This window comes from Dermacentor andersoni, chromosome 4, assembly GCF_023375885.2.
Source record: "Dermacentor andersoni chromosome 4, qqDerAnde1_hic_scaffold, whole genome shotgun sequence".
Lineage (NCBI taxonomy): Eukaryota > Metazoa > Arthropoda > Arachnida > Ixodida > Ixodidae > Dermacentor > Dermacentor andersoni.
The window spans coordinates 89391254-89417872 of NC_092817.1; the positions used below are offsets into that span (position 1 = coordinate 89391254).

The 26619-nt window shown below is 47.5% G+C and overlaps 1 protein-coding gene across 3 annotated transcripts in view; it reads right to left on the reverse strand.

Annotated features, from left to right (window-relative positions):
* LOC126536440 (cell adhesion molecule Dscam1-like) overlaps positions 1-26619 on the reverse strand; it is a 549544-nt gene that overhangs the window by 180450 nt on the left and 342475 nt on the right. For all 3 annotated transcript variants that reach the window (XM_050183398.2, XM_050183399.2, XM_055074012.2), the window contains exon 5: positions 14579-14887. In XM_050183398.2, coding sequence (XP_050039355.1) covers positions 14579-14887 — 309 coding nt within the window. The remainder of the gene's footprint in view (positions 1-14578; positions 14888-26619) is intronic.

Below are 26619 nucleotides of genomic sequence, written 5' to 3' on the forward strand. Positions count from 1 at the left end.
GTTTACGGCTACAGAGAGTCAGAAAATTTAACGTATACGTACACCGAAAGGGCTGCAAATAATTCAAGATCTCTTACCTCATCATTCCTCTAAATTACCATTATTACCATTGCTCTTAAGCAAAAAAGCATTGCATACGCACCCCCCCCTTCCCCCCCTCAGCAGTGGCAGTTGTGGTTTTCAGCAGTTTCGCTGGACATGCGCTCTCGCAGGGCCGGAATGGCGAGTCAATTTTTTTCAAGTGGAAATCCACAATACGACGAATCAATAGCGAAAGTTTTTGCAAAAGTGATGAGCACCCAACGGCTTCTTTTGCGAAGAGGGCGCGCTATTGGAGCAACTGCAAACTCGCGCTGAATGATAAGAGTGCATAAAATATTGACACGGAGCAAAATTTCCAGGACACCTTCGCCGTGAAGAAATACCTAAGCTAATTCAAAGCACACCGAGATAACGTATATATAGCGCGAAGGCACAATTGCAAAGCAGAGAGACAGACACACATCACAGGCGCTTGACATCTATCTGTCTCTCTTCTTTGTAATTGTGTCTTCGTGCTACATTATGTTGGTAAGCAAACACCAACTAGCCCAACAAGTCCTTCAGCATAATTCAAAGCAACTAATCCTCACTTTGTGCGGGCAGGACATCCTACCCGCATGCTTGCGTCGTATACGGATTTGGATTTGCCGGTAAGCACATTCAGGCGCTCTGCACTCAATGCCTAACTGCCGTTTTTATATCTAGTGGCGTTGCGCAATGTAAAAAGGAAAATAAAATTGAAGAAGAAAAAGGCGTTCTTAAACATATTTAACACTCATGCACGTGGCGATTTTATGGACGCACGTTGGAGGTGGATTCGACAAGATGCGTAAGAAAATAATAATGAATAACTGGCATGGAAAACAGCGCAAATTGAAACGAAATATTATAGCTTGTGTACCCCATGTTACAGTGAAGGCTTTAGTGCGTGAATAAGGGGATACCATGCTGCGATGCGGTCACTTGCATGCTTGCCATGTATTTCGTAGACACGTGCTGTTGCCGGTCTAGTCTACTGGGACGGATCGAGCGCGCCCACGTGCTTGTTTCGCATTCCCAGACCCCGAACGAAGCAACAAAACCAGACAGCGATAAATATTCCGCAGCGAAAGGTTCTCGAGACAAAAGAGGCATTCGCACCCTGCGATGTCTGCGCAGTACGATGGGGTTTCTCAATGCTTCATTCGGAATCAAGGGCCGGAGGCCATACCTTTCAGGCCCGGTACTTTGTCGCTCAACAGCTGCTATTTCTCACCGTTTGCGAAACAAAGCAGGCAGCATCTAAGCAATACGTGAATGCACACCCGCGCAAGAGAACAGGTTAGGCTCTCGCCAGGAAAAGAGGCTGTAGCGAAAGAATATGCTCTGAAAAAAATAAAAGAGACAATGAGGAGGAAGAAACGATATAAAACACAAGAAAGCGCGAGAAGAGCGCGAAAACGAGGGTGTGCGTCTTCCTTCTCGAGACAAAAGACACTAACACAATGGCGAGCTCCACGCATATTCTAGTTCTCTTAAAAAGAGTGCAGTGCAGAATAACGCCATAGAACGGTGTTCGACTAGTCGAGAACTAAGATTTGTAACACTGGGTTTAACGCAGGGACGCGTACAAGACGGGTGATGACTGGGCAGTCTCACCTTAATGCCTGGGACTGGCTGCGCACTCCCCCTCTCCCATTTCCGATCTTATATTGAATTCTCTCGAAAATTCTACTTGCTGCCAGATTTTATTTAGCTCAGCTAGTTGCCTCGCGGGAATCTGAAAATTCCGCATTTATTTCGGTAAGGAAAATTGAACACAAAGTTCTTTTTTTACAAAAATTGCTTTTTATTGAGAACCCAAAAGGTTCGTCATAAGATTACCTCAACTTGGCTGTAATTATTTGTCTAACGGAAAACGGTTTCCGTTGGAGAAGCCGCAGCTCTTCTCAGGCAATCAAGAGACTGAGGCCACGTTAACGTGAGGGTTCCTTTCTATTTCTTTCTTATCAACCGCCACCCATGACCGCCCTATGCGTGGTATAACGTATGCTGACCGCTGCGCGGACTTCTGATGCAACTGAAAAATAAATTCAGCATAATAAAACAGTTATCCGAGATTTCTCTGTATCAGATTCGCAAAACTTGAGCTATCGAGGATGACTTGCCGGTATCACGGGCCCGCGCCTCAAAAGTACTAGTCCCCTTTCAGGAGAAATATGTCAATAATATTCATACTCTCATAGTAGCCCAAGATTTCATGAGGGCCTCTAACATAACCGTAATTTATTATCTCCTTGGCCTGTCACCCATCAGTCGATTTCATATCGTTCTGACCCTACCAGATTGAATAGTTTCGCAAATGCTCGCGCCCTGACTCGACGCCGCAGATAAGACAGGGCAAAACCACAGCATGCACGGGCCGTCTGTTTACTTGAGTTTGCGTGTTTGCATACATAAAACGTGCGTCATAGGTAGTCTCTACAGCGCTGCGCTCTTTTTACGAGACAAACACTCCAGCTGCCACGACGCTGTACAGTATTAAAGGGGCACCACGGTGGTCCCGACCCGTGTGTGCGGGCGTAGTTCAGGACATAGAAAGGCGGGTGCTCCCGCTATAGCGGCTACGCGTTTCGTCGCGTCCAGTGAATAGGAGTGTGTTGCGAAAGGAGTTGCGAGCACACTGCACGTATCACACGGCACGACGCACACAGCAGGCAGCGCCAGGGCCACGGGGGCTTTCGCTCACGAAAAATATTAATTAGCGAACTCATCAGAGCCCTGCTCCATGCAGGCGCCGGCCAGCGACTGCAGTGCAGATTTTGCGAGCACCAGTCGCGCTCCGAACAGTCGCGCTCCGAGACATACAGTCTCTATGGAGCTGATATTGAAGTATGCGTATGCAGGAGAAGTCGACGAAAAGCTTTTTGCGAGGTAGTAGAGGCAACGTAATATATACAAAAAAAAAAGAGAAAAGAGGACAAAGAATGAGAACTACACAGCAGGTGAATGAACTATGCAGACGTGTTCATGTTCCGTTGTTTCTTGTGCCGCGACCCCCTTACCTCCCTCCACCCCCCCCCCCCCCCCCCACCCCGTCATATTTGTTTTAACATCAGCATCAAAGCAGTCCAGTGCTCAGTGGCTATGGTGTTGGGTTGCTGAGCACGAGGTCGCGGGATCGAGTCCCGGCCACGGCGGCCGCATTTTAATGGGGGCGAAATGCGAAAACACCCGTGTACTTAGATTTAGGTGCACGTTAAAGAACCCCAGGCGGTCGAAATTTCCGGAGTCCTCCATTACGGCATGCCTCATAATCAGAAAGTGGTTTTGGCACGTAAAACCCCATAATTTAATTTAAAGCAGTCCAGTTCGGTCCATTGCATGACCTAGGTGCTTTTCCTGCACATATTTATGTATACGAAGGTCCTGACTGAACTACGCTTGTGCCCTAAAATTAGCTAGATTCGGTGTTTTATATTACACCGTGCCACTGCAGACCATATTTCTTTTCTCTTGGCGCCGATTCTACAAAAATACCGTACTACCACTACTGTGCACCTGTACACCTTACATGACCTACCCAACAACGGTTACTACAGTTATTTCACCTAGCCAGGTTTTTATATCTAATCTGCTCAACTGCATTTCGATCTCCTTAACGTTATACCTGACATTTGCCATTCTCGCGCTACCTGCGCCGCTCATAGCTTACTTGAAGTTTCTAATGTGTTTGCGTACGACTTCTGGCCGCGTAGAGTTCGCTCTTGCACTCACATTCACTTTGTTTCTTGACAGTATCGGCATTCATGTGACGGTGAATATCTGTCAAATGCACTCGAATTGATTTTTCTTATTCAACAGATTTCCTTCTCATAGCAACTCTACCGAGTAGTTACGGTCCTGCGGTGCCCACTGACATACACAAATATAGCCCTTCTCTGCTTCTGGAAGCTGACTACAAATCATGGACAGATGTTTCGCCTCCCCCCTCCCCCCCCCCCCCCGCCCGAGACTGTTGAACATTGAGTAGCTAGCTGCGTATCCACACGCGGAAAGCATGATGGTGGCATGGCGCATAGGTATGGCATCGCTCTCGTAGCCGTTTTTACACGTCGCTTCAAGAAAAATTGCCCGTTCTTTAGTGTAGAAGGCGAGGTCGTTCAAGAAGTGCCGTTTCTGCGAACACAGTGAGACGGCAGCGATATTTGCCCGCGTCGAGGACCGCTCTTGCTCAACACGACCGTAAGGACAGCGCACCACGCTTAACATGAGGCAGTTCCAAGACGCCGCCAGTGGCAGTTTAAGCGCAGTCCAGTTCCATAACATCGCTACTGGGACTAAGAGCACTCAGGCATACAGAAATACGAGACCGGAGTTCTCTACGGAAGCCCACTTGCAGGCCGCGCCGGACGTCGCTGAACGCTCGTGATGGCTGCAGCTGGAGCGCAACGTGTGCAAACGGCCATCGCTTCTGAAAAACGTGGTGCAAGGTGCAAGCGCTTTCACCACATCTTCAATGTTTTGTTATTCTTTATTTCCTTTTTTTTTCAAGAGTGCATTATCAGGTAGACGCCGCTTGTGGCGTCACCTGGCGCCCTGCCAGCCAGCCGGCGCTCCGCTATTTGACGCTACAAAGCAGCTCGCAGTTCTCTTGACCGCTTGCAAAACGGTGGCGGCTGCAGCGACTGCCGGCGTGGCGTCTGAAGCATTACGCGCTAACGATGTTGCGCCTCGACGCCGCCAATTGGGTTCCCGCTGAAACAGATTACCACCGACTGCACCGGCGTTTAAACGATGCGCTCGCATACAAGGGGTCCGAAGCGCCGAAAACGGTTATTTCTCGAAGCCGGTGGCTGCAATGTTCTCTGCCAGTGGAAAGCTCGCGCAATCCTCGTCTCTAGGGAGTTTTGAATTGCCTTAAGAATGCGATGATCTGCTATACCACTGCTCGGACGAAGCCAACAAAAAGCAGCCTTCGCTGTCAGCACTTGCGCAATGTCTGTGCAACATTTCGGCGCGCAACAATCCTGCTTTTCTTTCATTGGGCATTCACCTCAGCGATGTGCTGAGTGCGAACAAAAATAAAATTGATGTAGCGAAGTTTAGAATTGTTTTTCATGTTCTGGGCTCATATTTGCGCATACGAATACATAATCTAATCACTCAATTGCTACCAGCAAAGCAATCGTCTTACCATCATATTGACAGCGACCATGAAACATAATAATCCTGGCACACAATTAAAAAAAATACTTTTGCAGGAGCATTGCGAATATAAGCCTCAGTTAATTTCTTTCTTTTGTTCTGCCCTATTGAAGAATAAAAGAAGGAAAACTGAAACGCAGTTGAACTTGGTTTCACGAGGTTACATTGACTGCTACTCCGCAGTCGAAAGAACGCTTTAGGTAGGCGCACTATCTCTGTTCAGAAAGTGCTATGAGCCTCGTCGTGCCGCATTATCCTGATGTTAGCTCTCAAGGCTTTACCGTATCTGTGTGCGGACAATGATTTGATTCATTCTCTATGAGAGGAAGCTACGTGGCAGTTCTTCATTTTCTCAATGTTACCATGACCTGCTCACGTTTGTGTTGTTCATGTACCTTTAAGATTTTTCATTTATCCTCTAATGCATCTATGGAGTTGATGTGCTGAAGCAACGTGCATTTATGATAGACTTGATTTCACAGCGTTTGGTAATTTCATCACCTCTTTTTTTTCTTAACTAAGATTTCTGGATAGACGGCCCTTCCTGCCGTCAACCTCTCTATATTACGCATCTAATAAAGCAGAATAATGTTGTCTGCTCCAAAGCGCAGCACCGAGGGTGCTGTCGTGTAAGGTCTACAAACGCTTCAAGTGCAGTGTTACTTTAGGAAAATTTCTACCTGAAAGCACACGTCGTAATCAGAAGCCCACGTTCGTCGTTATCGGTAATATTTGCTAAAAAAAACAAAACAAGTATAACTAAACACTCAGCTTACAATATTTTCTAATTAAGTGGGAATGAGAAAGTCTTTCCCCTAATTTTTGTTATCCAAAATAAGCAACACATAGGTAACTACAAATATACGTACTATTCTACGTGCCTTACACTATAGTTACACGTAGTTCCCACGCCGGTTCAGACATTTGCTTCATTGCAATGCTAAATTTGAGGTGAAACTGTGATAGAATTCGTCTGGCTGACTGTGGAACCACCGTCGGACTGCTGTCTTGTCTTCATCGTTGCATGTCATCACTGTCCTGCCAGGAACTTCTTCAGCGGACCCAAAACATGGAAATGACTAGTGGCCAGGTCCGGACTCCGTGGTGGGTGGTCCAGATTCTTCCAGTGAAACGACCGGAGTTTGTCGGCGGTTTGGGTTGTTACATGGGGGGCCTCGCGTTGTCGCGAAGGTTAACCGCGTTGTCCACATCGAGAATCTCTCGGCGTTTTTGCCTGATGGCAGCCAGCATACGCGACAGGGTGGGACAATAACTGTCGGCATTGATGGCTGCACCTTGTAGCGTGAAATCCAGCAGGGGCGGTCCTCGGCGATCCCAGAAGACCGTTGACATCATCTTCCGAACAGATGGCACTGAACATAATTTTTTTTTTTGTCACAGGCGAATTCGAATGTTTCCACACCATGCTCTGCTGCTTCGTTTCTGGCGTGATATGCAGTATCCGTGTTTCCTTGCCAGTAAAAATGCGGTCCAAGAAACTTTCACCTTCCTCGGCATGTCGTTGCAGATGATTCACTTAAGCAATCATTCGCTTGCCTTTCACCATGTCATCCAACTGCTTAGGCACTCACCGACATGAAACCTTCCGATACCCTAAGGACCCGTGAACGATATCGTAAACACTACCACACGAAATGCCAAGCTCCCCGGAAATGTACTTGTGGCGCAAATGTCGATCTGCTTTCTCCATTGCATCATCGCGGGAAACGTCATCAGTCAGCGACGCACGCGGCCTCCGCGAACGCTCATTGTCATGCAAGTCTTCACGGCTTTTTGATAACTCACAACGCCACCACCCCACACTTCTCAAAGCGAGACACTTTTCCCCATACGTGGGCTGCATTTTCCTGTGGATTTGGATGGGCATTCGTCCCTTGCTCAATAGAAAACGAATCACACTTCGTTGCCCGTACACCGCGGACATGTGAAGCACAACCGCCATCTTCAACAACTGACAGCAGCGCAGTTCCACGGGGCCTGGCCCGTCAAAGAAAGGTGCACCGGTGGAAATGGATATGTGGACTTCGCATTTACAGCCGTAATTTGGCTAAAGAAATAGGGGCAAAAATGTTCTGATTCGCCCTCGTAAAGCACGCCCAGCTTTACGAAGGTTACGCAAACCTTCAAACTCATTCTACGAATAAAGCATTTCGATGGCGTTCGGCTGCCGCCTCGCGCAGAACTGGTGACTGGTGCAAGAAAATGCCTACAAAAGTTTTCGTTTCGTGCAATTACGAAACCTTTGTGCTGAACTACGACGTATGTTGACTAACGCAAGAGTGCTTTGCATTCTCAATCATTCGTAGCTGTTCGCTGAAGGTTTCGTGGATGTGGATGCGCATTACAAAGGCCGCGCCAGTCTCATGAGCTTCTGGGCTAGCGCGGTTTTAATTTTCTACGTCAACACTGAACCCACTCTATGTTTTAGCGCCACGTCGAGCACTAGGCAGATATTTTATTTCTCTGCATTTTTCTTTGGTGTACTTAACGTTACAACAGCCAAGTTGCGTTATTCATTGACGCCTTCAACAATTCACTACACGCAGACTTCTTTTTTTCTCTCTCTTTCTTTTCTGTGCGTTTCTGGCTGTGCCTCACCGTGTCGCGACAGCCATAATCCGGCGCGTGAAACACCGGGGCAGGTCATCGAAAAACGCGCTCAGCCACAGAAGCAGTAGATCGTGGGGAAGAGGAGGGGGGTTGTTGAGAACAAATAGAAAGGCTGTAGAGCCCGAAACAAAGCTCCGCGAAGTTTTGCGAGGCCCCAGACGCTATTCCTCTGAATAATTTCTCACTTGCTTCTTGCCAGTCCCCGTGAAGAGCAAACGCAGTGAAAAGAAGAAGAAGGAAGCGTAGAATCAGGTAGAGGAACAATGACGAGGAGAACCGAGGTAGGGAGAGAAATAGGGAAGGGGGGAGGGGGGAGCGGTGGTGCGCGGCAACGCGCAAGGCGCAGGCAACGGGCAACGGCGCACGCTCAAACCCCTGCTGGCCACGCGGCGGCGGCGGCCCGGGCCGGGTTCTGGCACAGCGAGCGACGTGTCGGCACCGAAAATATACGTCGCTTTAATTATGCGCCGCTGCGCTATCAGAGCCCGGTGTACCGCACACGCTTCACACACATCTGCGCTGCGCGGGGCCCCCACGGCTAGCGCGGCCGCGTCGATGTTTAATGTTTCGCCGCTGGGCTCCAATGGTCCCGCACTAACGTCGTACCCTCCTCGGCCATATAGAAAGGCCTCAGCCCGTTCCCCGGAGGCCACTTCGTGAGCGAGCGAGCGCGAGTCGGTCGAATTTCTGACGGAGAACATAAAGCAGGCTGCGTGCAACGGTCAGCATGAACCCACGACTGCTGGAGTCTGTGTGCAGCGTACTCCCGCCTTCGCCTCATTTCTCGCCTCCTCTCTTTCCCCCTTGCTTCCCCCGTTCCTTCCTCCCTCCGCCACCCCTCGTTTACCCGCCCACACCTCTGTTCAACGAACAAAAAAAAATATATGTCGAGCGTGGCTTTGGGACAGCGCTGCAGTCTACTACTCTGGAGGGTAGTGAAAGAAAGGAGTGGATGGAGTGTAATTGCCCACCTCCGGACTTAATGAGGGATATTAAATAAATCGCGCAAATGGGACGGAGACTCGTCGCGGCTATGTGTCACGACACTTTTAGATAGAGACCGTGCGGCGCTCTCTTGAGGCGCGTGTTTGCATACATTCTAAATGAGACAGGATTCGGTGGCGACGCCAATTTCGAGGCTCATCCTCATTTAGCATCGACTGACTTTTCTCTGCAGGCTGAGAACCACGCCTAGTGGTTCGAAGCCTCTCGTAGAAACAGCGTTAAACTTGTGTGTGATAAACTCAAACAGCAGATCGAAGATCGATTACGCGAAGTGAGACGATGGTGGTTTGAAAGGCGTCAAAAATAGCTAGAGAAGGAGCTCGAATACGCCTTTCCGTCATCCAGGTCACCTTCGTTGGAAGAATAAAAACCTATTTTCTTTTTTCTTTTTAACGTCGTGCGTTCACATAAATTTGCCGTGCCTTTGTCTCGTTTGCTTTCCCAAATCTGAAATGAGCTGCAGGTATTGCTTTTATTTTTTTCAGCTTATCGTGTGTTACACATCTCTATTAATATTCGCTTGCCATTCAGTGGACCTGATAAATGTTCCTACGCCGTAGCTAGATATACTGCCACCAAGGTATACGGAGCGCAGTCCGTCAGCAGAGGCGCGAGCCATTAATATCCCAGATTGGTAAACGTACATTTGTATTACACGTGCCTCTCCCGCTTTCGAAGCACGTGCACGAAGACTTTTGCTTCTGCGCCGAATGCATATAAACTCAGCCGATCAATTCTTTTTAATCTCGTGGTATAACCATCAATAACTGCTCAACGTTGATGTCTCTTTAAAAAGAAAAAAAATTATGCATCGATCGTTCGGAGCCGAGGATATCTTATTCGCCAATTCTCCGCGGCCATTCCTTTATAAAAGCTGGGCTACGCGATTTTGCTAGCCTAATGGAACTCGCAAATAAAGAAAATAACACATATCTGGAATGGCGCTAGCGACCCTCATAGTGCAGCTGCAGTTATAGCGTTTCGGACACGGCAAGAGAAGTGATTTTATGGCCGGCATTGCAGCAATTACTGGAGTCATCGTTTGAATGTTTATTATGGACTTTAAGCATAGTTTGCAGATTTCTGCACAGTAGATATCCCAATTCGTATGCGGGTGACCCGTGTCTGAATCTATCTTGTGCCCGAAGGTTATATATTGAACAAGAGAGGCAATATAATAGCACGTGGATTCCGATATTATCCTATACCATTGCTCGAGAAAGCTAATATCAGGAGAAATAGAGTCGTGTTCTGCATTCGGATGGTATAATTTATCCACCCAGGGCAAAATAAAAACAAAAAGTTCATACTGCGAGTCCACGTGCAGAGACAAAAACGTACCAGATAGAATTTCATTCTTCTCGCGTGGTGCTTTTTCTGCTACCTCTGCTTACAACGTACGATTAGCTTCTGCTGGTTCATTTGAATATATTTAAGCTTCCCTGTAAAGCAATGATATACCAGCGGCAAATGTGAAACAAATGACACTTCGACCGCAAAATGAGAACACGTAGTCATTTCGTCGAACCACAGCAGCGCCTTCCTCTCTTGCGTTATTTTGCTGAAGAGTTACTCTGAAACAGATGGATTTTGCTCTCCACGTCACAAGTCCGTGAATCTATAATGTAATCAATGAAACGTTGGCCCGCACTAAAATTCTCAGAGAGTGGCATTATACTTCGCCCTGACTGTGAGTTGAGAATGTTGGCAAATGTTCAACTTCAAAGCGTAACCAGGGCGACAAGGGCCCCGGCACACGTCCCTACGTCCCCACGCTTCAGTCTTATCGTGTTTGTTCTGCTCCGAAGACGATCCCTTGTGCCCTTTCTGCGATAGTCAGTGTGTTCGCAGTCCGAAGGGAAACCGGAACGTCAGTGAGTTTCTCTGCTCTTCGAAAGCTGCATTCGTACGTAATATGGCTTAACCTGACGGCGCAGCGAATTAGGGAAGTAGTGTAGAGGTACACAATCTGTGTACTTTATTCGGGAATATTAGTTTGCGTCTAGCTTGCTCAGGCGGAGCTGCAGCGCCGAAGCGTGCGTGCTATAAGCCCACAGGAAAAGGTGCACATCGCGCGCGTGCTCTAGCTTTTCAATTTTGTGGGCTCTCCTGAGGCACACACCTCAGATTATGACGCCATGAGGTATACAGCTCTAAGGCTCAATCCGTGTGTAGCTAGCATGATAAGCTCACAGGCACCCTGGTATGGTTATCAGCTTCTGTTCAAGGAAGAGGAGGAGAGGGAGGGAAGGAGGAAGAGAGAGATCGCAAAGGAAGGTAGTGAGGCCAACCAGATGCGCTCCCTGTTTGCTACCATTCGCCGTGCCGAATTAGCTGCAACGGCGGGGCTGTTCTATGGGAAAGAATAAAGTGAGGCTTTCGCAAAGCACTCACCTTCACTTCGATTAAAAAGTATTCGTAATAATACGAAGCTGCGCTTTTGAGAACGACAAATGACACCACCATTGTCTAGGAAAGTGCGTTTATTTCTTTTTGCAAGTGCCTTGACGGTGATGCGCACACAAACCGGACTACCACTCATACATCCCTCCGTGGTTATATATTATCAGTGCTTGCCAGTTGTCTCGAGAGCTCTGTCTTGTTTCTGCTCGCCTGTTATTTCGCTCAATTGACAGAAACGGTAAACCTTTCAGCGCGACAGTGTGGTACGTGTCTCTATTGACCGACTGTTTAATGGTGCCTCACGTCCTTAGCAAAGCTTGGACACTGAGAGGCGATGCAGTGACGAAAGCGAGGGGGAAGGAGAGCGCGGGGGAGAGGGACGGTGGAGCACTTCCATTTAACATTGAGCAGAAGATCAACACGCACGTGATTTTACGTATACAAGCTCGCTTTTCAATTACGCCTCTGTCAGAATCTGGTCACTGCAGAACGAAAAGCAAACCCACGACGTTGCACTTTGCAACGGAAAGCCATATCTATACTGAGACACTTCGGAGAACACCATGCGTCTAGTGAAAGCAGCCTTCTAGCTACGTGAGAGCGAACGAAGCACTTTTCACTCGCCGATTTTGTAATGCTCTTCATTAAATCTTGCATCACTGGTTTCTCATCGATTCCGCCGTCAGTTTGCTTATTTCTCCATTGCCTTACAGTCACGTCCTTGCATCATGCCGACATTTCTTTCATGGTGCTGCACCGCCAAGACGGCCTGAAAACTTAACCTAAAAGAAGAAAAATCATTCAATTTTTAGTGAACTAACGTGTGGTTAAGATGCCCCCCCCTCCCCCTTTCCCCCCTCTTTGTTCCAATCTAGAAGCAAAAATAATGGCTATAAGAAAGCAGCCAAGCACGTGTCGTTTCGCCATCTCTTTGATGCACTAGCTCATTCCACCTAGCTCACTCGTCTGTTCCTCGCAGTAGCGGGCCCAAAATGAAGCTTTGGCGCGCAAGACATCGCCATCACACGTCCATCCACAGCTTCAATCATTGCCTTCCCTTCTCTCTAGCTCTCTCTCTCTGTCAAAGTCCTTCCCCTTAGACCGCAAGCAGAGAAAGAAAAGGGGGGCAAGAGGTATGCCGACGCCCAGCTTCCCGTCAGAGTACGAGCAATCTCACGAGGCGCGTCTAATCGCTTCAATAAATCTCGGGCTAATCCCTTCATTTTCGGCCGTTAGAATAAAAACGCCTCTCTGAAACTAAACCCGGAGATGGAGAAGTGAAAGCGGGGGGGAGGGGGCACCCAGGCAGAAGGCGAGAGAAACGCGGCGAAGTTGCGCGCGGCGGACGTCATCGATTCGTTATTTGTCAGGCGTTAATGAGAAGCGATCGCCCCATTACCACGTCCGCGCGATTTAATCGCTAAAACTGCTGTCGCGTTGACCAGCGTCCGAGGCCAAAAGATAGACCGCAGCAAGCAGAACTATGTAGGCACTGGCTTGTGAAGAACGATGTCGTTATGTGCCTCTTTTTTTTTCCCCGCTTTCTGCAAGGCATCTTGGAGTTGGGTAGACGCATCCCTATGCCAGCAACGTGCTATACAGCAATAAGGCTTTAACGAGGTCGTAAGCACCCATGGTTAGTGCTTTCCACGTCGCTTTCGGCGGAGATTACGCAGCGTTGCTAATTAACCGTAGGGAAGCCCAGCCTTGATGCACCGTCCTAAATTGTACTACGAAATATTTTCTTATCGTGTCACTCTCCTGCATGTCTTCGCATTATAGCACTATCTGTGCAGCATGTAGATGTGTTAGTACTGCGTGCTCAGTATGCTGGACTTCCGTATCTATCACTGTCACTTCAGCAGTGTTCAACTAGCGACACAGAAAACTACAGGCTTCGTCAAGAATCTCCTTGGATCAAAAATATTAGGAAGTGTCAGCTCTTCAGCTACCGTCACAACGACCGATGGTCGCGTAGGTATAATTTATGATTTCAGGTTTTTATTCAGTCTTCTGGGGCTAACGCCTATGGGAAGTTTAGGAGTATGACGATGTGATTAAGCGTTGTAATAGAGAGCTGTAGGCTGTCCGCACTGGTATCACTTTCTGCGGTATATTGGAATACTAGGACGCAGGCGTGAATGGATGGATGGATGGATGGATGGATGGATGGATGGATGGATGGATGGATGGATGGATGGATGGATGGATGGATGGATGGATGTTATGAGCGTCCCCTTTGGAACGGGGCGGTGGGTTGCGCCACAAAGCTCTTGCTACTATGCTGCCTGATATCCTACCTAGGTTAACCAATGAAAAAAGAAAAGAAAAAAAAAACACTATGAACTAACACGTCCAAATTTTCTGATCCCCTATTGCGAACTGTGTTTTTGTACGTCTCCGTCTTTTGTCGTTTCCCTACTTTTCTTCCACCAATACTCCTATCGCCTCTTACTAATGTCTATTGCGGACCTGTTTGCTTTACCACTGCTCCCGCTGAACCCAAGGGCTTCAAGGAGGCCAGTGGTGCCTAAATCGACCGCTGGGTAGACGTCTTCACATTCTAATAAAATATGCTCCGTCGTTTCCCTAGCTTTACCGCAGCAAGCACATGCTTCTTCTTCCTTCTTATATCTCGCTTTATAGGTGCGTGTTCTAAGGCATCCCGATCTCGCTTCGAAAAGTAATGAGCTTCCCTTTGAGTTATCATAAATGGTTTCTTTCCTGATTTCGTTTTTTCCTCTTAAGTAGTTACTCATGGCAGGTTTCTTTTCCATTGCCGCCACCCATGAGATTAATTCAGCCTCTCTAACTTTCCGCTTGACCTTCTTTGTTGCTGTGTTGCCCACCCCAGAGGCCGCATACTTGCTGGTAAGCTTGGTAAGCATACTTGCTCTGAACAGCTGCGCCGAGGACACCATCTTGCGGCGTTGAGTTCAACCACGGCCCACAGAAGCATTATGGCAATGCGCAGGGTATGTTCTACATAGCTGACGTAGTAGATGCACCGGTAGCAACGCAGTCATGAACGTATGATAGAGCTTTCTCTCTCTTACTTTTTCTTCTTTTGCATTCTGCGTGGTGGCGTGTGTAACACAAAACCATTTTTAACACACTTTCATTGAATGAAACTTCAGAAAATGTCGTAGCAGCACTACTACTGCAGTATATGCCTGGGGCATTGCGATATTCTGTAAGCGGTAACAGCAAACGGACGTGCTTAAAGCTTTGAATGGTGTTTCAAACTAAGTAGCCTCGGTGAATGCAAATCGAGTGCCTCACAAGTGGATGCAAACGGCAGACCACTCACCATAGACGACGAGCTCGGTTTCTGCCCTGTCCTGGCGAGCAGTATTGTTGACGAGGCAGTAGTACTTGCCGGCGTCGTCGGCCATAACGGAGCGTATGAACAGGCTGCCCGAGGACATGCTTACTCGAGCGCCGTCTAGCGGCACAGGCCGGGGTCTAGCTGAGGCATCGCCGTCGCGACGCCTCAGCCACTGGTACGTAGGCAAAGGGTAGCCCTGGGCCACGCAGGGCAGCACGGCCTCGGTGTGTTCCAGCGCTGTCACCTGGCCCAGCCGGTGGGTGATGCGGGGTGGCACCATGTTGTGCGGCTCTGCAGTAAAGACAACAAACGGGCAAGAAATTACGCTTGGTGGTACCCGGCGCCGAATCCACAACGCTTTTCATTCGTACGTGATTTTGGCAAAGGCCGGTGCCCTTTCGATTATTAGTAACTTGAAGCAACTGCACTTGCTCTGAAAAAGAACCGTTCGTTGCATGGCGAATGCGCCGATTTTTTTCCCACACTAGCGGACGCTTCCGGAAATATGATGTCCGACCTGAGTCCGCGTTATAAAATTATCGGTTACTGTAAAGTTACCCGTCTTACTTAAGGCAAAACAACAGTGTAACATTCTCATTATCTAAGCTTTGTGAAGACGCTGTCATCCAGGAAACGAGACAAAAAGAAATGTAGTTTACACCGACACCTAGAACAAACTATGACAAACAGACCTGACTTTGCATAGTGCCCGTTCTCCTAAATAGACGTATTTCTGGAGATTCGCAAGCCTCCTGAAAGTCAAACTCGGAAATTCGCCTGTAAAGCCCGATATATATATATATATATATATATATATATATATATATATATATATATATATATGCACAATTAGTACATGACCGGGGTAGTTGGAGAAGTATGGGCGAGGCCCTTGCCCTGCAGTGGGCGTAACTAGGCTGATGATGATAATATATATATATATATAAGACGAAGGATTTCACGCCAGACTCGAAGGTATAGCATTCAAAAATGAAAAAAAGACGAATGTTATGGCATATGTGGTTACTAACTTTTATTAATTACGTTAATAGCGTTAATTAGGCGTCTCTATGGCGTCCGCCAAAGGCGACGTTGCCGGCGCTCGAGTGTCTTTTGTCTGGTTTGGCACTACTTTACTGGCCTTCCCCCAGCTCCAGTGGTCTCTGGTGTTTGCAATAGCAGAGTCCCGCACACTTTCTTTTTGCCAGGAAAGAGGCATCGGGAAATATGTGCCCCAGTGTACCGCAACGCAATGCTGGATTCCAATCGGCTGGGTTCGCGTGTGGGTGGCACGTTTATGTTCTAATAGTCGCTTGAGTACAATAAATTTTCATACGTGGTGTCTTTACGTGTGGCTTGGTTTATTTTAAATAAAATATTTTATTTTTCGGAATTATGGCAGAAAAACAACGCAACTTATTTGTATCGAAAGAAAACATTCTGTTAGATTTTGTTTGACACCAGTGACGATGAGTCTGCTTTACAGCTTGAAAAAAAAATTTTTCACAACATTTGTGCAGAAATTGACGCAGAACACCGAGAGAATCGAGAGTATTTAAAGCCACCGAAAAAGTGAAAGAGATTAGGTGTGTCAAACAAGAATATCGGAATTACTACTCACAAAAGCTGCGTGTGTAGTCAAAGGGTCATCGAATGGATCATCGACCACAGCTCATTCCCACGTGCAACACAGGGAAATTAAGCGTGTTCCTTAGTGCAAACAACAGACATCTTGTAACACTAAAAGCATTTTCTGTTTTCATGATGTTGGAGAGCCTCGTAAACATGCTTGTAAAAGAAGCCTTTCAGTACGCGCAGCAAAACGGGAACATCTTCATAACGTCCGCAGAATAAATGAAGGCCTTTCTAGTTGTCAGCCTTCTGAAGAAATATCACGCACTGGCAGCTAAAAGGCAACTGAGACCTAAAGTTAAAAGTATAATACTATTTTTGAGCGTTCTTTGAATTACTCGACAATGGAGTATAAACATTGTGTACACCATGTACGTCAGATTACAAACTTACGAGCCCAATGAGATCGCTGCTGTTCTTGCGAAGCAGTCGCACAGGTTCTTATGGAAATGTTTTGAACTGAGAGCGGAACACAAGTCTTCAGTCTATATGCGGACGCATGAGAAAGTGCGCGAGACAAGGATATCACCCACACCAAATTACAAACGCATCCGCTCGAAAGAGGCGCACGGATTGTTGCAACTCAAAGCTCAAAAACCTTGTATTTACCTGCTGCAATATTTGAAATCTTCCCTTCTGCTTCCCTACCCCAATTAATTACTTCATGGAGTTTTACGTTGGAACGAGCTAAGCAGCCCACAGAAATGTTTAACTCGCTTAAGGTACATAGGGACACATATGTCCAACAGGATATCACATAAACTATTGGAAATATATTTTCGAAAAGCGTTTAATTATTACTTCGAAGGCCCAAGTAAAGAAAAAAATACGCTACATCAATGACGTCTCGACTCATTGGCTTACGTACTTTAGGAGGTTAAAGGGTCGGGTCAACTTTCAAGCTCATGGGAGCTTTTTGTGCCGGCTCCTCATTGTGAACACAGAGCTCGTTATTTCCAGCGTGTTTAAGGCGTAAATCAGATAAAAAGAATGCAGTAGTTCATAAAAGGTTCAAGATTCATTATGCTTTGTGGAGGTGTACATATTGAGAACGTGTTTTTTCAATATTCGTAAGAAATCACTAGAAATTATCGATGCTTAAGTAGGTGCATTGACGGAGAGAACAACGGCATAATTACGTATCTACGAGGGTGGTGAGGATCAAATAGTATTACTCTGTTCGGTGAGCCGCCCTTATCAAACGCAGCCCACCAGATTTTTACTTTGCGCTGCACGGTGAATTGGTAGGCACACTTGTTCACATCAAGCTTTCCTCCTTCTCATAAAACAGCGTGTAACCTTTTGGAGTGAAGAACACGGCCGGGCTCATTGGGGGTGTCAGATTGCCTTGCGGAGGACTTCCTAGTTTCCCTTCCTTTCCTTCCGTTGCTCACTTATCACACGTCCATCTTCGCCCACCTTTGTCTCCTGCCCTCTAAATCTAATCCTTCTACTCCTTTCAACACGCAACCATTTCCTCCCGCCTAAACCACTCCACGTGCCACCCACTCCGCGCGATAGCCTCGAAACAAGACATAAGGCGGGGGAGCAGGCGGTAGTAACATCGAGGGAGGGTAAGAAGGGCTCTGAAATACTGAAGGAGGGCGCCCAGCGAAACACCGCACATACAGCGGCGGTGCTCGTAACACCTGTCCGGGTTTCGCGCCCCCCTATACCAGCCCGCGGTTTCTTCTCTCCCCATTTTTGCTTCTTTTTGTCGTTTCTCTGCCACGTCGGCGCACCTGCGGCATGACATAAGTTATGTATGATCCTCGCGCGAGAGATTCACCCGCCGGTTGCCATTCTGGCGCGCGCACTTTGTCTGGGTGACAAATGCACTACCGCCGCGGCCGCGGCCTGTTTGTCTGCCTGCCTGCTTGGCCGAACGAACAAGCTTGCACGTACGTACACCCGCGCACGTGCACACAGTGGGCGGCAGAAGACGGGCGGCACGCAACGCTTCATGATAGCACAGACGGACGCGTCCTCTCCGCGAGAGGGAGCGCAACTTTCCCATCACGGCCAAGCAACAAAGCTGAAAATTTGTGTGCCTCAGAACGTGAACGCGAAAAGGGAGGTCGAGGTTGAGAACGGAAAAGTGGGTGGCACGGGGAGTGGCGGGTGATAGGATGGAAATGAGGAAAGTCTCCACGCATAGTGCGAAGCGGAAGCGGGACGAGAAGGAAGCCCGACTCGTGCCATGCAGCGCGTGAAGCCTTAAAATCCCCCGAGCGGGAAGTTAATTAGGCTGTGGGAGTTCTGTCCGAGAGCTTCCACGGCACGTCGCCTTGATTCTCGCTCCTTAACGAGCGCTCCAGTGTGCGAAATGCCGTCAGTTGGTGGAGACTCGGGCACTCGCTACACTGCTGCGCCGTCCGCGAGTCTTTTGTGCTGGCCGGCTCTTCGGTAGCGCAAAAGTTGGAAGCGGCTGCCGGTGGCCGCGGGGGGCGCCCTCTGCATCGCGCGCGGCCAACTCCACCGCAGGCGCTGGTGGTGGTCGTCGTCGTCGACGTTGTCGCAGTTGAGCCCGCCTCCCCCCCTCTCTTCCTTTCCCTCCCCTCTCCGAAGAGTATCCGTTCGCTTGAGCACACTCTCGGAGTCGGAGGCTCTCCAGCGCCCCTTCGAAAGCCGCCGAGAACTACTGGCCGACGCGCTAAAGCGAACGCCCGAGAACGGTAACAAACAACAAACAAACCACGTCGCAGCTATGGTTCGAGATTCTGGGAGTGATGCGGGAGAAGCTAACTGTGTCCTCTCTTTTTTTTTCCTTATTTCCTTATCTGCTTTCTGTTGCTTCCGCACATTTCTTTGGCCGGTCAGAAACTGAATGCGCCGCCTCGCTTCGCTATTACGCGCCCCACTGACTTCGGGAGGAGGCGGCGTGCATTGTGTTCGTTTTCTGTTTCGTCGCTTTTTCGGGCTATCTCCGTTCCATGCCGCTGCTAAAGCGACGATTCGGGTGGAAGCACACGAGTGAAAGAAAAAAAAAGGAAAAGAAGGAAGCAAAAGCGTGAGGAGGAAACGCAGAACTATCAACGGCTGATTCGCCGCGCAAACAGACCAAGTGGATGGCGATCGCCGGCCATGAAGGTGGGTTCTACAAAAAAGATTTCTAACTTAGAAAGGCGTTACAGTGTTGACTGGCATTTCGACGAGAAGCAGAGTGTTCAAACTAATAGCCCCTACGACGCGAAAAATGACTGTGCGGTTTAAAAAAGATAGGATGAAGTAATTGCTTCGGAAGTCCAGAAAAATAAATTCGGCGCTTATGAAGCGTTTTGCGCAATTGCACTTTGCTCTCAAAGGAAGTCAGCGTAATGTATTTGAGTACAACCGCAGATATAGCAAGTAAAATTTTGTAAGCTTACATTTCTGTACAGGACAGAGGTATTCAACATTTTGGAACCGCAGATTGGATTGCTTTTTATGGAATGTATTATGGTGCAACAAGTACTGCTGTATTCCTTTGTTTAGATAGCACGAGCAGTCTGCTAAAAACATTCTTAGCATCGGTCAGCCAAAAACTGAAATTACATAAAGGAAAACTCGTTACAGTGGGCGAAAATTTCCAATAGTAATGGTGTGATCAGATAGAATAAAATGTGGTGCGAGATGACTCGGCGTGAGCTGTGCTTGTGTTCACTTGGCTATCATTAGAATTTGTGTGAATAGCAACTATATTGTTATGCACGCTTTTACCGCCGCCTGAAGAGGGGAGACACCTAACATAATGCATTGACTACTTTTCGCGTTGTTGATGTACACATAACCGCCTACTCAATATATTTAATGTTGCATATTGTGACATTGCGTGCGTAGTGGAGGAAGAAGATGGGGTGGCGAAAGGCGAAGATCGTTCACCGACCTCTGTAATTTGTATTTTCCGTTCCACTTTTGATTGGTCGTTCTCCGTAATATTTCCTGACTACATACCAGTATTACAGCGGAGCTGTATATGTCTACCCTCCCATAGATTTTTCAATGTCCGTGCCTCAGAACTACCGCGCCCTCTACGAGGCGGCAAAGCGAACCGGTAAGGCATGTGCTGACACCTGGCGTAGCAAGGAAAAAGCTAAGAAACCACCCAATACTACATAACCCTATACCCTCTATGAGGAGGTGGAGCAAACCAGTAATGCATGGGCTGACAACTGGCGTAGCAAGAGGCAAGCTAGGCAACGGGCGGCGAGTAGCAGCGCAGATCCTGCCAGAGAGGCTAGCCGTGATCTGCGAGCTCGACAGGAAGAAGAGTGCCGCGGAGCGGAGAATTCGGCGAAGCGACGCAGGTACCACGTCAGTAAATTGGACGAGCACAAAGGTGCGTGTGCGAAATTTCAAAGGGAGTATCTGGACAGACACTTCGAATTCAGTTGTGCTGTGTGCGACATACTGTGGTTCCAGGACGATTTGATTGTGATTGGTAACGTTCGATATGTCGCGAAGCGTGAATGTAATACGGTTTTGACAGCTACCCCAGCTCCTGATTAGCCAGCTGCTCCGTTTGGCTGTGCCGAGGGAGCGCTAATAGCCGTAGCGCGTATCGATCATTTGGTGTGACAGGTGGTTCCTAACAAGCCGTCTGCTGCATTTCCACGCCTGCGCAAGGAACCGCATAGGCAGTTGGTAGGTTGCATGCTCTGGTATGGGAAGGCCGCATTTAGTGAGTAGTGCCGAAGAACAAGCTGCTCACGAGCCCATCTTCGGGGCCGCAGACGTGAGCGATGACGGCGGGCGGCACGAACCAGCGTGGCGCGTGCCGAGGAGGCTGACCCTAAGCGGTGGTGTCCAGCGGAAAGCCCCCACATCGCGAAGCGATTAATGCGGCGCAACGACGGAGGTACCCCGCTCGGAAGGCTGATACTTACAGTGTGCGGATGCGCGATCCCGCCGAGACTTCGTGGACAATACGTTTGGCTGTTGTCGTGTGTGCCCGATTGCGCTTTGAAAACGACCTATCGGTGGTTGCGAACGTTTCTTACCCCGATGTTTAAGCTCTGCTTGGTCATCCACCTTCGCAGGGCGGAATGGCCTTGAATGTTTGTTTTATCTGAATATATGGCGGTTATATTGGCCTTACGAAAAGTTAAAAGAAATAAATTCTGGAGTTGCCAGAACCACGGCATGATTATGAGGCACGCCGTGGTGGAAGCGCACAGTATAATTGTGGCCACTTGGGGTTCTTTAATTAATATACGGCTCACGGGCGTTTTTGCATTTCACCCCCATCGAAATAAGGGCGCCACGGCCGGGATTCGATACCATCCCCTTGGGCGCAGCTGCGCGACACCAAAGCCAATACGCCACCACGCCGGGTGACCCTACGAAAAGCCAACTCATGCATCTCGAAAGTCGTTATAGAAACGGATTCTTTATGTTCAGCTCTTACTGCAAATACTGGCTTAAATATTTCGCATACATCTGATTGTATAATACCCTCTCACTTAACACCAGTGATTGGTATGAGTATGGCAAAAAGTGGTCCTTAGTGGACCCATTGTCTCGATCCTTCTTGTGTCATCTTTCATGCTCCTGCAAGATTACAGAGGCGTGCCGTCATGCAAGACACTCGGAACCTGCCATTAACAAACTTTCTTGATTAGTAAGGATTAGATTAGAATTGTATTACTAGAGTAGAAACGTTTGCCGTACTAAAAAAATGAAGTCCTGCTTACTAATTTACACTGTAGAATAGCTACAAGAAACTAATACCTGCATAAATCCAGTCTGGCGACCCCTTCCTTGTGATCATATTGTGGTGAGCATGAGACGAGAGAACACTTCTTCTCATGTCGCCGTTTCCCTTCATTATGAAAACATGCTTTATAAGGGCAAGTTCACTGTGGTGGATAGAATATTTCCATTCCCGATATTCTACTCTTGGAAGCTTCCTCGCTGGGACATTATCATAGGAATTTTGGTGCTACTGTTGTGAGGTTCATAGTTGGATCAAGACAATTTTCCTGATAAATTCTTAAATCTTTATCTGACTTCACTGTCTTTGTTTATTCATTCAACATTTCTCAGTACTGTTTCTTTTTAGACTAGATCGATTGTTTTCCTAACTCACCCAATACCTGGCCGATTTCCCATAGTGGATATGAGCAATTCGTAGAGGAAATGAAATCAACTAACCAACTAATGTTTTAAGGCAGCAGCAGCAGCATGAGCAACAACAACAATCCGTGCGCTCGTATCCTGAGCTCACCTCTTACCCTTTGCAAGTTTACTCCTATAGTGAACGTAACAGTGTGGTGGAGGCCTGTCAGATGCCGGGGAATGTTTCCTAGAGCTTCTCGGCTAAGAATCTTTACTGCATGGTAAGCGTACTGGCCTTCAGTTCTGAGGGTCGTCTTAACTCTGATGGTCGCCCATAACGGAGGGTTCCACGGCGGTTGCAAAACAGCGATATATGACCCGGGACACCGGTGGAGTAACACACCGGGGCCGGCCGAAACCTTGCTTGCTCCTCGATGAAGTCAGAAATAATATTATACATTGAACAGTGGATAGGTTCATCGCGTGTATTATGAGGATACAACTGGAGTCGAGAGGAACGGGCACGGATGGCCCGTCCGACGACTTGCAAACGAAAAGCTTTGTGAATTGGTCTTATAATTTTCAACAGTGGCAGCTAACTTATCCTTTACATTTTTCTTTTTTTGTATTCGCACGCAGTATGCAGTCACAAATGGCATTTTAGAGGCTTCTAGAATATTGTTAGCACTAGACACGGGACCTGACGGACCATATCATGAAGATAGCTAGAGCCTTCGTTCGGGCTAGTCAATTTTAGTTTTATACGTCGGCGAACACTATTCGATATACTTCTCTTTTATACAAATTAAAAACGAATCTTGTCCTACATTCGATGACCAAATAAGTTTGCTTAAGAAGATTGTATTATTTTTTTTCACCACGCACAATGTCTATACAATTCAAAACTGACAATTGTTTACTCGTTGCAGGGTTGGCGCCAAAATGACGTTGCGCCTCATACTTTAGGTTGGCACAACGTTTACGCGTGCACTACCCCAACCCGTATCTGCTGATAATTATTCAACCAAAGCGTGCGCATTTGAAACAACTCGAGTCAGATGTTGAGGGTCCTGCTCTCCCAACGAGTCGCTCATCTCCTGCCTATACGTGGTTTCATTCTGTGCGCCGGGGGAGAACTGAGGGCTGCGCAAGCTTGGCGTTCCATTCAAAATGACATATGCAAAAAAAAAAAGAAGAAAGAAGGTTACTCCTAGTCTCACCTGTCACGTTTGCGCGCGATATAAACCGCGCACGAACTTTGACGTTAAGTCCAAGAGAGCACGGCGTAGCGACAGCCCTGGTATTCTAATGAGGGGCCTGTTTGGAAACAGCTCGCCCAATTCCAGCGAAAAACAGCAAGGAGAGGCCTTGGGAACGGTTCCTCATTAGAAATCTCCGCAGTTTCTTCTAGACCACGCGTCAGAAGAGGCACGTGGAGTTCGCACTTAGCGCCCTTCTATAATAGAGAACTCCGAAGTACGTGCAGTAACAACCACCGAGAAATTTGTTTTCTCGATCTACCGGAACAAAAAAAAGGGAAATAAAAACGCGAAGGGAAATTGGTAATTCGCTCTGAGCGCCGTGTCAGCCTCTAACTGAAACTGCTGCAAGCAAGGCTGTAGAAACAAGCACTTACGCGCGCGCTATCCAATTCCTGACGTTAATGCTATAGCAATCGTAACTTTGGCAAACGCCAACAAAGACGCTTTTACATACTACTGCGTCGCTCCCATCATTATAAGCGCCAAGTTGTTCCTTCCCGTGCAACTCAACTCGAAAGCACGCCCGGAGCAAGTCGTTGTATTAGTTTTGATTCAGAGCTGTTTCCAATTTAGCGCGAATCCTTCTACACTCATATAGCGCGGATTAGGAATCAAACGAGGATGAACAGGCGAAGAGATTAAATAAAAATGCGAGGGCTCGTAAAAGGGCGGGCACGAAACGAGTTCCTCAGTCGGAAAAATACTTCTCAATCACTTTCCCCTTGTAGTTCAGTGCGCCCTTCCCTAATTCAGGTTCACTTGTTTATTTATTTTTGCGCAACTGCTTTCGTAAGCTCGTCGAAGAAAGGCGAGTTGTGGAGCTGAAAGCTAGGGCAGTGGCTGAACTTTAACATATACTTTCTTCCTTCTGTTGCTGCTTTTCTGTGTTTTCTTCTTTTCTTCGCTGTGCAATAACTTTTCGGAGTTTCATAGAGGCTGGGAAAACGTGCACGAGCTGCAACCAGATGGCTTCGTCATCAGCCCCCGATGAAGTGAAACAATAAATGCCGGGGAGCTCCAGAAGCGAACTTTAATTTCGGTGCGGCTGCCGGCGGGCTCCTATTTTCCGGCTGTCCGTTTTCATTCGGAGGCAATCGGACCTACCGAGGCAAGTTGTATAATGGTAACGGGAATGCCTCTGCTTCGGCCGGGGGCTGATATATCCCTCCGCGGGGCCCTTGCATTTGGCTCGGCGCTGATCCTTTCCTTCTGTGGCGCTTTCGCGGACTCTGCAGTTTGCACCGTGCTCCAGGAGTTCGACTTTGTTCCATTCCGTTGGCCCATTCTGACGTTTATTGCGTTTAGTGTTCCCCCTACTCTGACGGTCGTCATCAAACGACAAAGACGAGCATCGACCGGCAATTGTAAGCGCGTTGTTTCGGTAACGTACAAGAGCCAGGAAACGCAAAAAAAAAAAAAAAAAATAGGTGATAGCTGACGTGGGAACGAGTGAGAAGCGGTAAAGTTCGTCGACATATAGTAAATTAGGCAAGCTAATGCAGTGTGCACGCAGATTGGCAAGCTTTTGTTCCAGCGAGCCGAAAAAAAATGCGCATTGCTCGCCCTCTCCGTACTTCGTACATTTTCCATTCTCAGCGCTTTCCATACGCCACCAATATCCTCTCTTATACCCTGACGATGGTTGTCTTTCATTCTTCTTCATATTTTCTTCCTGATACGCTATTTTTCTTCCTATTATACATCTGCTTACGAGCGAGGTATCTCTCACCCCGACATAAGTAGCAGACAAGGCATGCCAAGAAGTAAACATGATCAATTAAATCTCTTTCTCTCTCTCTCTCTCTCTCTCTCTCTCTCACTCTTTCGCTTACCAGTTTGCTTAGAATCTAAAAGCAAGCGCATCCCGTTCAAATATACCACTAAAGCTGACTTGACTGAAGCGAGGAACGCAAGAATTTGTACAAGTGCAAAACACGGCCATACGTTCGCTCTTTTATTGCGTTTTCTTGCAGAATACTTCCAACGCCAACAAAGTGTCATAAAGTACTAAGAGGCTATTTAGACCAAACTACATTCATACAGAGATCTCATATTTTAAGTACATCGGCAAACCAACACTTCTCTCTGTTCGTTAAATGTGGAAACCCTAATCCTCTCGGGGCTTATGACTGACGTGACTTTAGAAGTGTAATCAGAAGCAAAATAACACAATGACCTATCAGGCTGTGCCATAGATGCGGCATTAAATCATAGATGCTTCTTGCAAATTATAACCTAACAAAGAAGAACCGCATTGATCGTTTGTCAATGGTTGCAATGTTTGAAACATAAGGATTACCTCCGATCCCCGCGTTTATGTTTCATTTTGGTTAAATTTGTTCGCCGTAATTTCACACACTTCCCCGACATACATCAGCCGGCTTTATCTTTTCATATTTTTATTACATTTTTCTCACAGTGCTACTCCCAAACGGCGTGTCGAACTGAACCGGAACCGAAAACCGTACCGAATTGAAATTTTGTGTGGCACTGAAGCTGAGCCGATATTTTCTGGGGCGTACCTTAACCCGAACCAAACGTTAACCGTAATAAATAACGACTGTCACCGTATATATATATATATATATATATATATATATATATATATATGCTTTTCAGTGCTTTCGACTGTTTTGTCTGCCGTTAGCCAGTTCACGACCACGCGCAAGGTGCGGATGCTCAAGAAAGATCGACTTACGATTCAGTACAAACCTTACTTGTTCATCGTCCATAAGCATCAATGTCTTCACCCTCTTCTGAAGAAGCACGAAACTGAGCGAAATGTCCAATGCTGGCTTCTTGCTTTGCTACAGAGTACAAGTTTCCAGTTTTAATTTATGTGATACAATGTGATGTCGCACTGCCCTTCGCCACCATACATCACATGCCACAGTTGGCTCACCGCTAGGCCTGTAGTAAAAACCAGAAACGAAACGAAAATTAGGTGACTCTGCTGTTGTGAAGTAACGAGTGTGAAACATACGCAGACCTTACGATGATGAGCGGATTCCTACTAGTTATCTCTGTCTTTATGATCAATATTCCTCCGTACCTGCGTAATTCATTCGTAGAAGTTTGCCTCCTCTCGAAATT